Raw genomic sequence first — 18,884 nt, forward strand, 5'->3', positions numbered from 1 at the left:
ATCCATATACAGGTAAGTGGGTCGCCCATGTGGTAGGCCTATTACGCGTCATAGGAAACTGAGTGAACTGGCTGTGCAGTTTGATCACATTGCTGTTAGCTTGGTTTCAGGAGATGGTGATGTATTCGAACCCCACAGTTGGCAGGTCTGAAGTTTTTTTTTTGCCCGTCATTTTCATTTCAGGCTAGTGCTGTGTCTGTACGCTTATTTACATCTTAAATCCTAGCCCTCTTTCCTATCCAATTCTTGCATCACAACCTGTCTTCATGTGATTTAAACCAATATATATGTAAAAATCTGGTAATGTTGTAAGCTTGAGATACACCAACTTGTAAGCTGAAAATATGTTTAAAATGCCAAATGCCGAAAACCGTAAAAGTTCTTAGTGGGATGTAAAGCTGTTAGCATTATTATTAAAAGGAAGGACATATGTCTTATGTGGTAAGTCCTTGAACTTGCAGAAACCGCAATGAATTATTCAATCTATATTCCCTCCCCCCTTTCTTTAAGAATGCAGTTATAGTAATGCATACATCAGAATCAGAATAAAGGCAGGAAATGTTTAACATTATTTTAAGCGAGTGAAGGAGAGAATGTATGACTAGCTCATGTTGGCGGATTCGAGTTCGGCGGTATTTGAAAGTGCTCAAATACTCCAGCCTCATGTCTAGATCTACTGGTACATAAAGAACTCTTGCGGGACGAAATACTGGCACCTCGGTGTATGTGAAAACGATAGAAGTAGATAGTAGAACTAATATTCAATTCTGCAGTGAGCTTGAAGCTGACCTAATTTCCGTTCACGTAGCTTGGCACATTAGTATTCCTATATGTTTCCTGATAACCGTGAAGATATAACCAGCCTGCAGGCTGAAAATATGCCCAATCTCTCTCCTTAGGCTACGGGTTACCGGTATTGAAGAGAGAAGGAAATGTTCGCGCAAAAGAAAGGGAAGTCATTGGACTTTCGAAAATCACACTGCAAAGACTTATTAAACAAATTGCATCGTTTAACACGCCCCTATTTTCAAGAATATGGTTATAGTACGCCTACTGCATATCAAAATAAAGACAGATATATGTAACATTAATTTGAGTGAGAAAGGGTGTTTATTTCCTAAATTTCTCATTGAGCGTGGAAACCGACTTAATTATGAATATCTTGATTTATTTCATCTTAACTTTTATCATTTACTAGGGTAGGGAAACATTTATTATCGGTGTTTACATTGAGGTTAGTTTGTTTGGTTATGTCTGGTGATTTTAATATGTAACCAGGCAGGTTGGCAGCAGTGATCAGCCATTACAAAATAGAGAAAAGAAGAGCATCGGGCGGCGATATTTACTTTCTGGGGTATTTCGTTACGTGGCTATTACTATACTCATACCTACATGTGTGGATATCTTCCAGCTTACAAATATAAATGGCAAAATATACAAATGAAATACTGAATAATAATAATAATAATAATAATAATAATAATAATAATAATAAATCGAATACTGACAATAATATCTCTAACTTCAACATATAATTCGGGGGTGTGATATATGTACTATCACAACACTTCAGGTTAACAAAAATGCAAATTTCCATTGGAAATTAATTGTACGTCCTCCCACCAGAGGGGTGCATAAGTCGACAGTAGAGACATCTGAGATTGAAGTTCAAAAGTTCAAAACTTCTTCCAATACACAGTTCAGGGTTTACATCACAGATGACCTTCTGAAAGGCGCTCAGATCAAATGCACGGAGGTGTACCTCTGGTAAAATTATTATTATTATTATTATTATTATTATTATTATTATTATTATTATTATTATTATTATTATTCCGGGGATTTCGTGGAATTCAGAGGTGTAAGAATGTGCGGGCGTGAATGGGTGGACAGAGAAAAGATTAGAGCATAATTTGAAATGCTAAATTTTGAAATTTTATTTCATTCGTTTAAGGAGAACCTTTAAACTTTGATAAATAATCTGAATGAACAACAACAATAACAGTTAAATGGAATAATGATGAGCTCGTCCGCTCTGATCACAACAGTGACTTAGAATCAACAGTCAGATACAATGGAGAAGATTCTCGATACAATAGGTTACAAATGAATGAGCATGGTAGCTCTAAAGGTACATTATTTCAAAGAGGATAATTGCTCCACTCAATTACCACTTACACCGGATGCACTCTAAGACTGGGGCGATGAAGATGATCCAATGGTCCGAAAGTGCCCAGCTTATATAGCAACACGGGGGAGGGTTCTCGAACTCTCTTGATCTAGGCAGAATGCCTGTACACACCCACAATTTTAATTGGCTAGAAAAGTATAGACAAACATTTCTGATTGGTTTATAACTTACAGAAAAAGGAAGTCTTCAAAATGCTGATGACCTCAGCACATAAAAGAAAGCAGTTTACAAACATACGTTTCCCAAAATAGCAAAGTGAATATTCCCTTAAAATTTAATTGTCCGTCCTCCCACTGGTGATAGGAGGGGTGCATAAGAGGAAGTAGTGACATCTAAAGACCAAAGGTCCAACATCTTTAGATACATAGTTCATGATTCACATCACAGGTCGCTTTCTAGAAAGTATCCAGTTCAAATAATTATTGTTAAGAATTAAGAAACAATGTTTGTTTTGGTCTACCCAATCAGTACACATCACTTTAGAAGTAGAAAACTATTTAATTAAAAAACATATTAAATATTAGGGACATGTTTCGTCTCTGTTTGAGACTTCATCAGCCATGGAATCACGGGGTAGATTACAAAATTCATTGTTCAGAAATTGAAACAAATAGAAGAACCCAATGCCTTTTTAAGATATATTGAGAAACTCAAAAGATATATAATATAAATATATGTACATTATTTACACAAAATGACCTCACTTCTTGCAAAAACTTTTGTCGTCTTCAATGTTAAAATCGAAATATAACTTGAAATGCGACATGCCTGCCATAACGTATCGTACGGAATACAGTGTCCATTGTTGCTTTCTGTATTTAAAACAGAATTTCCTCTATGAACTGCTGTGAAAACACTGGAGAACAAATATAAACGTATTTAATGAGGTAGTTTAACACTTCTTGCAAACAATCTTTCTGCAATATATGAACGACCCTACTTGAAAATGTTGCAAGCATTGTTGGAATCGGGTAGTTTCAGTGTGTTGACTGGGGAGATCGAAATTCTGGCCTCGGAAATAGGATTGGTACAAATCCACATCAGAACATTTTAAAACTTTAATTTGTAAGGAATACTTTTGAATTGTGCTGTTGTGGTAGAAGAAATCTGAAGCCTTATGAGATCACCTGTCGTATGGCAAAGATCAGCGCTGCATGACCACCATGTTCGTGGCTTAATTCTTAAGAATATTATTTTTAAAAAAAAGACAAGGTCTGGAAAGGAAGAGAGATAAAAATTAACGGGTTTCAAACCCTCGGATATCTAAGAAAAGAGATTCCGTCACAAATGCATAACATAAAAGCTTACCATCAAATTGGATGAAACTCCCTATAGCTAATTTACGACTGAGCCTTGCTCTGACTTGCTTCTCAGCACGCTACTGCGCATGTTATAGTTTTGTTTTCTTTCGCCCAGCAGAACTTGGCTAGCGGTGATAGTGGGGGGGAACAGTGCTATTAGTGGGGGAAGGGGAAATAGCTCGGCCTATAGTAAGAGCAGGAGTGTGGGAAGTTTGAATTAAAGGAGGTGACTTCAAATTAGTAATTTTTTGTGATGATAGAAGCGATGGTATCTGTTCATATAACAGATTTTTGTTCTCTTGTACGTCATTTAAAATTTTGTTTGCGTTAATACTCTGGTCCAAAACTATTTAAATATTTTCGTAATTGCTCATCAGGTTCCCTTTGCTCACATTTTTTAAAAGGTCAAGTCTTTATTTATGTCAGTGTATTGGTGACCAGTATCCCTCATATGGACACTCATTGCAGAATACTTCTTGTGTCTGTTGGCATTGACGTGTTTGAGATATCTAGTTTGAAAACTCCTACCTGTTTGCCCCACGTACGTGACAAAGCATTGATCGCACTTAAGTTTGTAAATTCCTGAATCTAAGATATCCTCTTTATTGTGATTAACACTATTATGGGTATAAAATATATGACCATTATTGTTCTTAGTCAAAAATGAGACTTGACAGTCGTGTTTCTTAAATAATTTTGTGATTTGAAAAATCCCCGGGTTAGTAAAAGTAAAATTCCATGTATTTTGAACTCTTGGGATTCTCTGGTGTTAATCTTATGTTGTTCTTTCTTTTTACTTTACTTATAATTTTTTTGATGTTATTAACACTGAACCCATTCATAATAGCTATCTTCTGTATGTATCGTAATTCTTTTTCTCTTTCTGAATGAGTTAAAGGTAAATTGAAGGCGCGATAAACCATACTGAAATAGGCAGCCCTCTTATGTCTCCCAGGATGTAAAGAATCCTTTTTAATGGTCACTGGAGTAAACATAACCTTTCTGTATACTTTATAAGAGAACTTGCCAGGTTCTTAACACATTGCGGACCGGGTGCCGTTCGCCCCATGCACAGCCCTGTTCCCGGCCACGTTCTAACTACCTCTAAGCTGGAGCTTAAAGTAAATACAAAATTTTAATATTCCACCTACTCAATACTAAAAAATCATGTGATGTTTTTACAAAAACATTACAATGACATTAAAAGGTACTAGTTTCGGTCCACTGTGGACCATCATCAGCCTAGCCAAATTACAACAGTAAAAGACATAGTGATAAAAATAGTATGGAGAAATGAGAGGATCTAAAAGGATGGGATGGTGGTGGAATGACAGATAAAAGTGAAAAAACCGTATTTGCGAATAATGATAAAAGTAACAGAAGTGTTCACAATGACAAGTAAAATCTTGTGAAGTCACAGTAAAAACTCTTGATGAGATAGTCAGGTTGGTAGTTGCTCCTCTGTTGCACGATTGACATATATAACTACGTATATGCTTCTAGAAAGTTGTAGATGTAAGTTCCACTTTTGCGTAGAGGGAAGAATTGTCCAATGAGACTAGCACCAGATTAAAATTGACAAATTTGAACCTGTTCTATGGTGGAATTAAAGGCTTTCTGTGTTGAACAGAAGTCTCAGATCAATCGGGACCCCAATGAACCTTGGGAAAGAAGATAGTATTAACGCGGGTAATCGAATGGAGAACAAGCGAGGCACTGTTACTTTTATCATTATTCGCAAATACGGTTTTTTCACTTTTATCTGTCATTCCACCACCATCCCATCCTTTTAGATCCTCTCATTTCTCCATACTATTTTTATCACTATGTCTTTTACTGTTGTAATTTGGCTAGGCTGATGATGGTCCACAGTGAACCGAAACTAGTACCTTTTAATGTCATTGTAATGTTTTTGTAAAAACATCACATGATTTTTTAGTATTGAGTAGGTGGAATATTAAAATTTTGTATTTACTTTAAGCATAGTCTCAACTCAATACGGAACCTAACAATGAAGTTTATTACTTTTAAATCTAAGCTGGAGTGCATGCATACAAATAAACTGTCAGAACTTCAATAGCTTTTGAAGGACTATTGTGTATTTTTCTATTGGCCTTCCTGAATAATTGGTTGAAATGCAGGGTATTTCTTGAAATCTATTTCGGCTCATAGTTTTCGGAAATATTGGTCTTTTTATTAGGGGATCGGTTGGCCAGTAATCTTTCAGACATGATTTCTTCACCTGACGTATCAATATACACAGAGGATTAATATTTTAATTTCCCTGCTAGTGACATTAGTCCACTTTAGTGTTTTAGGGGATAAGTTATGAGGATGTGATTTCTGCTCATAGTGTAAGTTTGTCTTTTCAGCTTCATACTGAAAAAATTCCTCACCAAACATAAGTCCTGCCACTTGTCCTATGTTTCCAGATTCATTAGGCTATACCTTTATACCAGGAGCACTTTCAAAATCCTCTAACCTAGGTTCACTGTTGTCCATAACCCAGTCGTCATAAAACACTGCATTATTTACAATATTTAGAATATTTACACCCGTAACACAAATATAACTTACGACTCGTTCTGCGCTACGTGAGTTCCACACCTTGCCTCATCATCACTTGAAACATTTCCGTTAGAAGATATTTCATCGTCGAACTCTAAATACTCAGCATCACTTAATATTCGGAGCCTGTATCAGCACATAATTCGCGAATAATTTCATCTTTGTGTAAACACGTGTGATCGCTAGGCGCTGCCATCTTGCATGGCTCTTCGAACTTTGTAAATATGTTGTCAAGAAATGCAAAGAAAATCTACGATATGAAGAATACTCGAAAACAAATGCGACTATCGATTGTGTAGAACCATACGTAACAGAGTTCTATCACCCTTGACCTCCAAATAGTTCCCGTATATCTCAAAAGATAGCACTAAAGTTCAGTCTGCTGGGTCTGCTGCTAACACGAGATAACTCGGGACCGGTCCGCAACGCTCGGCTAGGCAAACACGAGTTTTCTCGGGACCGGTCCGCAATGTGTTAACTGTTTCATCCAAGAAATTCAAAGCATTGTGCTTCTCGTTTTCAAGTGTGAATTTTATTCTTTCATCTAATGAATTTAAAAACTGTAAGATATTGTTACTATTGTTATAACGCTTATGTATTATTACAAAGGTATCGTCTACAAATCGTGTCCAAAAATACAAACCTGGAATATGTCCTATTATTTTGCAGTGTTCAAGAGAGTCTAAATAAAACATTGGCTAATATACGCGAGGCAGGAGCTCCCATTTTTAATCCCTCTTGACTATAAATGATGTTGTTGTATGTACAGTAGTTGTTCTTTGTGACAAACTCTAGAATTTTCATGAATTGATCAATCTCTAACTTTCCTAGACAACTTTGACAGATTAAATTTGTTCTAATAATATCTATTGTTTTATTGATCTTGATATTTGCATACATATTAGTTATGTCAAATGAACATAAGTAATGATGGGGCTGAAGCTTGAAACCTTCTAAACTTTTACAAAAATCTACCAAATTTCTTATTATTGACTTATTGTGAAACTTACACTTGTCCGAAAGAAATCTGTGTATAAATTTAGAGATTTTATATGTTGGACTGTTCTTGCAGTTAATGATAGGTCTAACAGGTACTCCCACTTTATGGATTTTATGCAATGATCTTGCCGTAGGTAACCTGGACTTCATATTTATCATCTTCTGAATTTCGTCATCATTGATGATGAACGTAGAATTTTTCAATAAAGATGTTAAACTTTCTGGTATCCTAGCTATTTATTTTATTTATTATTTATCGTATTGACTCTGGAAAACGACTTGTCAGAGAAAAACTTTTCTGTTTTTTCATTATTATCTTTTCTATCCAATATGACCGTACAATTACCGTTATCTGCCTTAGTCACAATAACGTCATTGTCTTTTATTTTATTCCTAAAATCCTTGTTACATTTAACCTTGTCAAACGGAATATTGGTTTTAAGCTGACTAACTGAGGGAGTCTTTTCTTTATTTTGTACTTAAGATCATCTTAAGAATCTACAGGGAGTTTTTGGATATTAGATTGTTGTTTTGTTGTTGTTGTTATTATTATTATTATTATTATTATTATTATTATTATTATTATTATTATTATTATTATTATTATTATTATTATTATTATTATTATTATTATTATTATTATTATTATTAAATTTATTGGCCTCATTGGACCATTTGAGTCTTCCATGTACACTTTTTCTTTGAAGGTTGTACTGTTTGATTCTTCTTATCTGCCCAGTACTTCTTCATTCGTTCTGATCGCAGTGTTCTTAATTCGTCTGAAATCTCTACAGGCCTTCTGTGCATCATTTCAGTTAAAATGTGTGATTCTTAAGAAGGGTAGCAATTTTATTTTTGTTTTCTGCATCTGTAATTTCAAGTCCGTTTTGAGATCCTCTTGAATTTCTTTGATCCAGTGCCCCCCTGTCTTCTTTCCCAGATTTCTCATCACAATTTGCTGTTGTAACCGGTGGGGTATACATACGTCCAAATGATGATTATAATAATAATAATACTAATAATAATAATAATAATAATAATAATAATAATAATAATAATAATAATAATAATAATAATAATAAATTATACTTAGGCAAGATCCCGATATATATTCAGAACACTGAGAAGTTTCCGGATGAGAATGTTATGGAATTCACAGCACCCATTTATGCCAGACGAATAAATAGAGGCCGTGGTAATAATGGTAATTTCTTAGTACCAAGATTAATTGCATTCATGTCGAACTAACAAAATAGCGCAGTGGAAAGTGTGCATATGAGCATTAGAAAAAAACAGGGAGTGTGAGAAGTTAGGAACATGATGGGGCAAGAACAGAAAATAAGAGGAAAGCATAATAAATTTTGAAGACATATATTGAAATAGAGCAAACTTATTACAAATATATTTACAAAGAGCAAGAAACATACATCTATGGTGCTTTTCCAACCATAAACCATAAGATTTGGAACTTTGTACTAAATAAAAGCTGCAAAAAAGAAGGAAAGAAACCAAATGAGGAAGAGTGAAGCAGGAATGAAAAGGAAAGAGCAGGAACAAAGAAAAATACGTCTACCTATTGAAAGGTCAAGAGTAACAAGAAATATGAATCAAGAAAAAAAAATATTAAACAACACCAAAGTCCAAATATAAACTAGAACTGCATCAGTTACCAGTCAGTCACAGCGTGATTTCACACTAAGTAAGATTATCAAGCAGGCTGAAATCACAATTATCCGATAAAGCTGTTCCAAGACAGTCACATTAAGACATGAACAACTGTAAACATGAATGCGAGGCACTGTTCACGTATAAGCGTGTGTAGGACTCGCGGTGCACCAGATACCAAACATGCACAGCTCGAACGAGAATTGCAACTGAGTTCATGAATGGAGACATTAATTATTTTGAAAGTAGATGGAATCTTGGTTTGGAAATGCTATGCTCCCTATTAAAATATCAGAGGAAAATTGTTCCTTTGAAGCTGCTAATATTTACAGAAAATGAAAGATTTGTTTGTCATACCTCATCTTGATGTTTGTAGTACTGGCACAGAAAAAGCACTCGTGTGCACCAGGTCCGCAAATTACAGAGACGACATTTAGTGTTCCACTCTCCACACAGGCTAAAGTCCATCTCAATTAATCCGGAGAAAGGCGTGGTATTTATATGCTAGAGTAGAGGGGAAATAATTGAGGAGAAATACGTCTGGAAGATTCCAGATGTTACGGGACCATGCACAATAAACCAAACAAATCGTATGACGTCAGCAGGCAAGAGGTATTCAGTTGATAGCAGATAGTGAAGATGGACAGAACTGAAGTCCATGCAAATTATGTGTTCTCCAAATAAATATATTACTGAAGTATTTGAGTCCCAGTTGCTAATGAATTATGGTGTGTTATTAAATAAAAGTGAGTCCATATTAGATGTGCATGGCGAATTTTGTTGCAGTACATGCCGGTGAAGTGACGAGTCCGTTACACTGTAAAATCCTGTTTTTCTGGTAATCGGAAGATTTGAGAGAAATAAGAGATTCTTCTTCATCGTACTGTTAACTGGGTCCATCTCTCGATGGATAGTTTCACTGGGGAGGCTTCTCCAGACTCCTTCAACCTGGTACTTTTTATTTTTGCAAGTTTCGGTCTTTCTTTTTTTAGCTTTGAGGAGCTGATCAATTCTTCTTTCATTTTTAATTTGGAACAAGGTTTTGCAAGCATAAAGGGCTGCAGGCAAAGTTACAGTTTTCACTGCATTCTCTTCTGTTGCGTGTTGGTATAAAATTCAAACTATTTTAAGAGCCTTTCAACTTGTTTTAGAGTTTCACTATCAGTACAGTATTTTTGTCATTTTACTGTAATTTAAGTGGATTTTGCTTTTACATATTCTATGCACTTCTTCAAGAATAATTTAAACACACAACCAACTACAGTGATTCAACGTTATCAACTAGTCTAAAAGTTCACATCAATAACAAAAACATTTTCACATCATTTTATTGCTGTTCAAGTGGAACTTACTTTATATATTCTATGTTCATTGACAAGAATTTTTTTAAATAGACCCAAGGAAGATGCCAATTGGGTCACTGATAAGGTTTTTAATTTTGACAGTTTCAGTAGAATTGTGTTTTTATATGACTGTTCCGCTTTTTGTGAGGTTTTCCAAGGTTGTTGATGCACATTGTCATACATCTGTGTACAGTGTTTTGTAGCTGATGAAGCTTTTTATTAGACCAAAAATGTACTGTTTTATATCATATTGTGTTGAACAGGTGGAACAAAAACTACTTTCTAATGAAAGGAAATGTTTAAAAATGTGAATTTTAATAAGTCAATACAGAACAAACAGGAAGTTTATAAATTGCTCTCTTAAACATGTCAACATTTCGGCAATGCCCAGCATTGGTTTGGACTGATGAGTCTGAGTTTTAACATTTGGGCCAACTTTGCATGCTTAAGATTTGGATGCCTATCCACTCTGGAAGGATTTTAATTTTGTTTTCATTAGTAAGTGATTTCACACTTTTTTCTTAGCCGTAATTGGTCTATGACAAGACAAACAATGCTACTGAACTTCTCATGATTATGTTCTTAATTCATAAGAAGGCTATCACTTGACCAATATTCACTGCACTTCACCAACTCAACATACAGTAAATTTCTAACTTCTGAGTGGAATGTGAAATGCAAGCACAACCAGGGTCCCCGAAGGTACAATTTACCATGTGAAGTTCAGGAATTCAAGGCCTTTTCTTGTTACTGGCAACGTTTGCCGACCTGCCTCTGATGGTGAGAGTTCTTATCTGTGTTGGAAATCACATTCCATACACAAGGGATGACAATTTCAGGGCTGATAATACTAACTGGTAATAGTGAAAAATCATGGCTTGATAGATGAGGTATTTCTATATACGTTTGATGTGATGGGAATCAGGCCTTCGAATTTACACCATGCTAAGTGGGAAAATGTCTTAATGAGAAACACTGTATCCTGAAAAGTTACATTTCACTTTAACGCAGCTCATTCTAGTAACTATAAAATCAGTTTTTAAAGGGAAAGTCCCCCAAATATGATATTACTGTATATTGCAATTTTGTGGTAAATGTGCTGTATAGCATTAAAATGCCAAAATATACATTTATATACACAGTCAAATTGCTTGATTTTCATCAGAGTGCTAAGAAATGTTTATATCACTTTAAAAGATGAAATAATAATGATGAGGTGAAAAATATGACATAAAAATCCACTCCTTAATCATCATGTATAATTTACAGCACATAACCTATTATTAGAAATAACATTGCAGAGTATAACAAATCAGAATATCTTTTTTGTTACTTTCAGGTGCGTGATATGTTTGCAATGGCTCGGAAGCATGCACCTTGTATTCTGTTCATTGATGAAATTGATGCAGTTGGGAGAAAGCGAGGGGGCCGAAGTTTTGGTGGCCATTCAGAGCAAGAAAATACACTGAATCAGTTGTTAGTAGAAATGGATGGTAAGTACATTTAGTCGTGAGAGATTATTAACACACACACTAATGATTTAGTTTACTGCTCATTTTGTGTAGAAATGTTTGAACTGTAGTTGTGTTTTACTGGTCTCTGATGTAGCTTCATTAGATGGTTGGTGATGAAAGAAAGCGTGTTGTCTAGTATTCACTGTGACAGGATTTTGCTGTATTATTGGTTTATACATAAGTCAAAAAAGTAAGTTTCCCTATTCTATTGCTGATATTTTGGAGTCACACTGATAGATTGCACACAGGTGCACAAGTTGGTAAATTAGAACCTTGGCAGAGCAGCAGTTTCAGTGTGGTGAAGTTACTGGATGAGTGGGTTCGGGAGGAGGTCTGGATAGTGATCCACTTTCTGCTGGCAAAACCAGGGAACCTATTGACATTCCCAGGAGGATTCTGTCTTTATTCAGGGATAAAGTGATATCTGTCCAACAAGTTCAGAAGTGATCTAGTGAATTGGCTCAAGCAAGTGTGAATGATGAAGAGCAGAGTTGCCATTCATTAACAGCAGACACATTCATTAATGCTATTGATGAAATGGAATGGGAAGACATACATATAATCAGTTAGATGAGTTCAGAATGCCACTTCCTATCTTCAAGGAAAAGGTATATACTATGACAGAGTCTTTAGTTACTATGTCGAAAAATACAGAATTGGGTGCATAAATAAAGCGTTGTTCTTTATACTGACCTATCTTTACCCGTTCACCTTCAAAACATTAGGGGAACATGCTTTTTGACTGACCCCTGCATTTCATGATATATTTAGCTCTTTAATGAAAATTTAGCTTTTCCAGCATAACTCTGCTTCCTATAGATTTTCATTTTAGTATAAGAGCAAATTGCTTGACACCCGTCACTTTTGCTAGTCTTTTCAAGACTATTCCATATTATGACTGCTTCAGAGGTTCTGGACTCCTTGGTGGCAATGCGAGTGGAACTGGAATAGATTTCATGGCCAATATCTGTGGCATCTTCAGCTATCTAAACAATTTTTCTTAATTTTCAGGCTTTAACACTACAACAAATGTTGTTGTTTTGGCGGCCACGAACCGTGTGGATATTCTGGATAAAGCATTGCTTCGACCTGGCAGGTTTGATCGTCAAATATACGTACCTGCTCCCGACATCAAGGGGAGAGCATCAATATTTAAAGTCCATCTCCAACCTCTGAAAACAAACTTGGATAAAACTGATCTTGCAAGGAAGATGGCTGCCTTAACTCCTGGTTTTACAGGTGATTGTACTTTCATTTTGTTTAAGCTTAGAAGAATACTGATTTAAAATGAAGAGACTTCCACCTTAAATATAATGTAAATACTTTTTTGCCCGTATTGTCAACTTTGAACGGTTTTGATTCACTGTCAAGAGAAAGTTCCACCTTTAGAATACCTAAGTGTTTGTTCTTTAAAATAAAATTAGAGGAACATGTTTGTTCTCTCTTAGGGACAGCACCCTCACAATGTACGAAAGTTAAAAGGTAAACATATCAAAAAATAATAACATATATGTCTTCAATAAAAATTAAAATGTATGATAATCTATTTAAATGTGTTTTAGATGTCACTTTTAAAGAACTCAAAAAAGATCCAACCATTAACATTCAAAATAAGTTAAAACAAATCCTTAAGAATACTTTATCTTGAGTGAGCAATACATCTGTAAACTTATAAATATGAATCCCATTTTCCCTCTAGCAAGGGCCTTACCCAAAATTCATTAGAACGACATCCCAATTAGACCTATTATTAATTTACAAAATAGTCCAAAGTATATACAAAATTTGTTCAGTTTTTTTAAAGAAATATGTATTTTCTAACAGTAAATCAATCAGCAATTCCATACAGTTTTTCCAAACTTATATGAAACTGGAATTGCAACCACATCAAATGATGCATTAATTTGATGTTACAAATATGTATTCTAATATACTGATAAAGGAAATACCGTATTTTCGCAAATAATCCCTGCCGCCGTATAATCCCCGCACCTTAATTTTAGGAAGGCTCATTAAAAAAAAAAGGAATTAAAATTCCTTCCATTGAAGGAAGAACGTAGCCGTAAAGAAACGATTAATATCACTCCGTGAGGTCCACATGGTCTTTACACAAATATGAACATGTAAATTTACGGATATAGCTTCTTTGCCTGAGATGATAAAAATACATTATCACTGCTATGAAATATATTTTCCACGAAAATGAGCAAGTAGGCCTACATTTTTTCATTTAGTTATATCTTTAATTCCAAAGCAATGACCTATATTTTTTGTGGGCTTAAATGTTTCCTGAAAGTCTAAATTAATTTTTAACACCAAACCCTGAGAAAGTTTTGTGGGATATTTTTGAGATATTAAGGAAGGTAAATGGACGGGCCAGTTTCAATGCCATAGGATATTCGCTGTTTTTATACATCTATATATATAAATTAAGAGTTTTGTCTGTACATTGCTCAAAATTTGAAAATAATGGTATTTCTGTATCAGTCATGTCCATAGTAACAAGGAAATGCATTTTTTTAATTTTCCGTAATTTCTCTCTGTCTAAGTCGCTACAATCTAGGCCATAAATAATCTTTTTCACGCTGGGAGAAATGGTAGTTTAGGGGAAGGCCTAAAATTTAATTCTCAAATATTTATATTATTAGTGGTCCCATTTTAATGAAAACCGGTATGTAAAGTTCTAAAATAAGTTGCTACAATATAAACTGTAGATAATCTTATTCACTCTGAAAGAAATGGTAGTTTAGGGGAAGGCCTAAAATTTTATTTGCGTATATTCATGTTATTAGTGGTCCTATCTTAATTAAAATAGGTATGCAAAGTCGGCGAATAAGTCGCTACAATCTACGCCATAAATAATCTTATTCACGTTAAGAAAAATGGTAGTTTAGGGGAAGGCCTAAAATTTAATTCTCAAATATTTGTTATTAGTTGTCCCATCGTAAATGAAATCGGTACGCAAAGTCGGGGAATAAGTCGCTACAATCTAAGCCATAAATAACTTTATTCACACTGAGCGAAATGGTAGTTTAGAGGAAGGCCCAAAATTTAATTCTCTAATATTTGTGTTATTAGTGGTCTTATGGACAATTACTATATAAATAAAGTTACATAGTATTAAATTTCCGATCACTTATGTCTTATACATTTTGACCATATCGGCTATGATAACGGAGATATTCATGAATGTGGATTTTTGTTGCTAAGATCATATCAGCACCGTCACAAGAAAATGGGTAAACAGAATTTAATGAAAATCGGTATGTAAAGTCGGGGATTAAGGAACTACTGTCTACGCTATAATTAATTTTATAAGACGGCCTTATATTTTTTTTGCTATGGGCTTTACGTCGCACCGACACAGATAGGTCTTATGGCGACGATGGGATAGGAGAGGCCTAGGAGTTGGAAGGAAGCGGCCGTGGCCTTAATTAAGGTACAGCCCCAGCATTTGCCTGGTGTGAAAATGGGAAACCACGGAAAAACATTTTCAGGGCTGCCGATAGTGGGATTCGAACCTACTATCTCCCGGATGCAAGCTCACAGCCGCGCGCCTCTACACGCACGGCCAACTCGCCCGGGCCTTATATTACAGAGTCGAAAGAAAAGTGAATGTGAAGGATTACAATATAGAAAGCTCATATCATTGATCAACAATAACATTACATTGACCATTGTTTGTTGTGATTTGCTTTGTGTCTCTGTTGCCATTTGCTCTATGTCGCGCCGACACAGATAGTAGGACTCATTGCGACGATGGGATATGAAAGGGCTAGGAGTGGGAAGGAAGCAGGCCCTATGTTAATTAAATTACAGCCCCAGCATTTTCCTGGTGTGAAAATTGGAGACAACGGAAAACTATCTTCAGGGCTGTCAACAGTGGAGTTCGAACCCACTACCTCCCGGATCCAAGCTCACAGCTATGCGCCCCTAACTGCACAGCCAACTCACCCGGTCGTACCGAGTATAACAGCCTACCTGAAAATCTGTGGGAAGTAGCTGGGTAGTTAGATAAACTTCTGATACTACTGATACGTAACGAAACTGGTTCATCATAGCATTCGAGCTATTCAATTCCTACTCTGAGGCACTGATTGGAATGAAGAGTGTGCATATTTAACGGAATAATTGCAGAGAAGTGTTCACGGCTGTCTGCGGTCTAGTCATTGCAGCACTGGAACTTTGGATTGTTAGATTGGCACCGTAGTACTGTTCATTAAAAGTGAGAAAATGTGTGGTTTATTAATTTGATCGAGTATTTTATATAACATTGCTTTTAATCACTACATTCCTTCTGACGACTTCAGGTAGGAAATCCACAAAGGCAGTCTTTCTGAGAATCCCGTAGCGAAGCACGGGTACATCAGCTAGTATCAAATATTGTTGTATGCAGAACATTTTTATTGAAATCATCGAGGTCTGTCACCGGCTTCTTCCTCTTAAGGGTTTTTCCCTGGCGACCAGAACACTGCATTATTTTTATTTCCGTAGCTTGTTTTATCCTCTGTACTGTTCGCTGGCTGATACCACACGCAAGTGCTGTCTTCTTTTGAGGCGTGAACGCCTCTGAATGCCTGCTGTTACATGCTTACAAAATACAAATACGCTCTAAATACTATTTCCCTCGCTTGTCGTTACAATACTTGTCTTTTTTCTATTCCTGGATCCATCGTACACACGCAAATAATTCCCTAAATTCGTTGATTATGATATTTACAAATACAGTAGAACCTCGATAATTTGAAATCGGTTAATTGAAACTCCCGCCTAATTCGAAGAAGCTCTCGTTCGCGGAAATGTGAGATACAGTTTTGCATGTTATTTAAATTGTTTAATTCGAAATACGGATAATTCGTAATTCGAATTACAATTTCGGCCCCATTACCGAAATTCAGACTTTTAATTCGAAACTGCCTTTACATTTTAAAACAATAGTATGTTACAGAGTAATTTCAACTCAAAATTTATCCGCATCATAATAGAACACGTGTTCCGGAACGTTGCGGGGTAGCTTTCCACATTTACACTCACTTCGGTGGGTCTACAGTGCTCTTCATGATTGCTAAGTTGAATGAAATCGGAATTCTTTTGTATTCAATCTTTTAAGGAACACCGTAATATCACGCAACAGGCAGGGTGCGCAAAAACAGAATCCGCGAACGCTGGCGGAGCTGACAGTTGACGAAAAAGCGTGGCTCATATAATAAATTCGTAGGCACCGAACAACGTTGTCATTGCCGATGAAACTGCATTGCTTGATTTTAATGCGAGCCCAAACGGTCTTATGGTTTTAAAGGAGAAAGTGCCAGCCGGTAAATCGTACAAGGGTGGGGGATGGGGGTCGTTGCAATTGCAGTGCACATGGAAGCGAGAAACTTTATCCCCTCGTCATAGAAAAGTTTGATAAGCTACAAAGTTTTAAGGGTGACGGGCACTTTCCATGCCAGTACAAAGCGTCTAAAAATGCAAACAGTACAGATATCCAAAAAATAGTGCATTTGCACAGGGGAAGCAGCATTATTTATCCTCGTTTTTGAATTGTGATTTTTTTTCTTTCGTTGCGTGAGGTTATGTTTGTCAGTGATTTATCCAAGTGCATTATTTGAACATTGTAAATGCACCTTATTGGATACATTTTGGAAATAGTGTTTTCCATGGCATTTAAAAGTTTTAAACTGTGAATCGAGGTTATTGCATGTATTGGAATGTATTAATGGGTCTTAGAATACTTTGTGACGCGGCAAGTGTTTACATTTCTGAAGTACGAGAGAAGTGCCATGGCGGGAAATCGTACAAGGATAGAGTCATAGGAAAATTTGATTTTAACAACATCGGGTACTTTCTGTGTAAATACAAGGCATTTAAAATGCATGCAGTATTGTACTCCAATGAATAAAGCACTTGCACATAGGAGCCAGCATAGATTTCTCCTCGTCTTTGAATCGTGCTTTTTTTTTCTTTTTTTTTTTCTTTCTTTTGTTGTGTGAGGTTATATTTGCCAGTGAGATATCCAAGTGCATTATTTGAATGCTGTAAATGCACCTTTTTGGATACATTTTGGAAATAGTTCTTTTTTCATGGCATTTGAAAGGTATAAACTGTGAATCAAGGTTAACTGCATGCAGTAACGGGCCTTAGAATATTTCGTAATGCGGCAAGGGCTGGTACTTCTGAATTGTGAATTAACGGTTAATTCGAAATCACATAATCCGAAGTCCAATTTTTGAGTCCCAATGACTTCGAATTAACGAGGTTTTACTGTAAAACTCAAAACATTCACTCGTGACCCGCACAAACAGGCACTTCTTACTGAAATGGTTCTATTGGCTTTGCAGAAAACACGTCATACTAGAAAGCGTGCACATGTTACTGCGCAACCCTCTTCAAACCATTTTCCCGTCTGCGTTCTACTCTAGAATCCTCTCCTAAATTACTTACATGTTCATCACACTGCACGTCTAAAACACTTCTCACACATGGTTTCTTTTTACTGGACAGTAACACGACCGGTGGTGGATAATTCTTTCATGCAATGTAAACACTTATAGACACACCGGCGAAATCTGATGTTAGTTTTGGGAAGTCTTTGTAATACAGAAATCGGACTTCCAAGTGTGTGATTTTGAATTAACAGGCATCTTGTAATTCAGAAATGCCAACCTTCCCCAATTTTTGCAGATTCTGCTTTTCCGCTTACTACCTGCTACGTGATATTGTGGCATTCCTTAAAACGCTGAATTCAAAAGAATTACGATTTCACTCTATTTTCAACTATGAAACACACTATATATACACCGAAGTGAGTGAAAGTGTGGAAAGCTACCCCTGCACGTTCCTGAAGACGCGTTCGATCATGACGCGGAGAAATTTTGAATTTAAATTACTCTGTAAAATACGGTACTATTTAAAAAATATAAAGTCAGTTGAATTAAAAGTCTGAATTGTTTTCCGTTTAAATATGACATATGGGGACAGTTTTCTTCCATCTACGGTTGCACAAAGCATAACTGTACATTCAGCATCGAAAACTAGGTGAGCCAGGAGCGTGTTGGCAACCTTCTAATGGGAACAAGAAAGGTCCGACTATTCGATACCATACAATGTTATAAAATAATTGAATTGGCAACCTTGATGCAAATAAAACCTGCACCCCGATTTTGTGCCTCAAATTTTTTTTAAAAAATATGCAGGGGTTATTCGCATAAATATGGTATTTGCCATGGAAATTAGCAAGTAGGTCTACTTCCGTGACAGATATTTAATTAATCTGAAATTGCAATAGAATCGATTCACTGTAGAT

General features: G+C 35.9%; 1 protein-coding gene across 1 annotated transcript in view; it reads left to right on the forward strand.

Moving 5' to 3' along the window:
* Positions 1-18,884, forward strand: part of Afg3l2 (AFG3 like matrix AAA peptidase subunit 2) — a 268,652-nt gene that overhangs the window by 133,213 nt on the left and 116,555 nt on the right. Inside the window, exons 9-10 of the mRNA XM_067147372.2 lie at positions 11,407-11,560; positions 12,593-12,820. Coding sequence (XP_067003473.2) covers positions 11,407-11,560; positions 12,593-12,820 — 382 coding nt within the window. The remainder of the gene's footprint in view (positions 1-11,406; positions 11,561-12,592; positions 12,821-18,884) is intronic.

The sequence above is a fragment of the Anabrus simplex genome, chromosome 5 (genome assembly GCF_040414725.1).
Source record: "Anabrus simplex isolate iqAnaSimp1 chromosome 5, ASM4041472v1, whole genome shotgun sequence".
Lineage (NCBI taxonomy): Eukaryota > Metazoa > Arthropoda > Insecta > Orthoptera > Tettigoniidae > Anabrus > Anabrus simplex.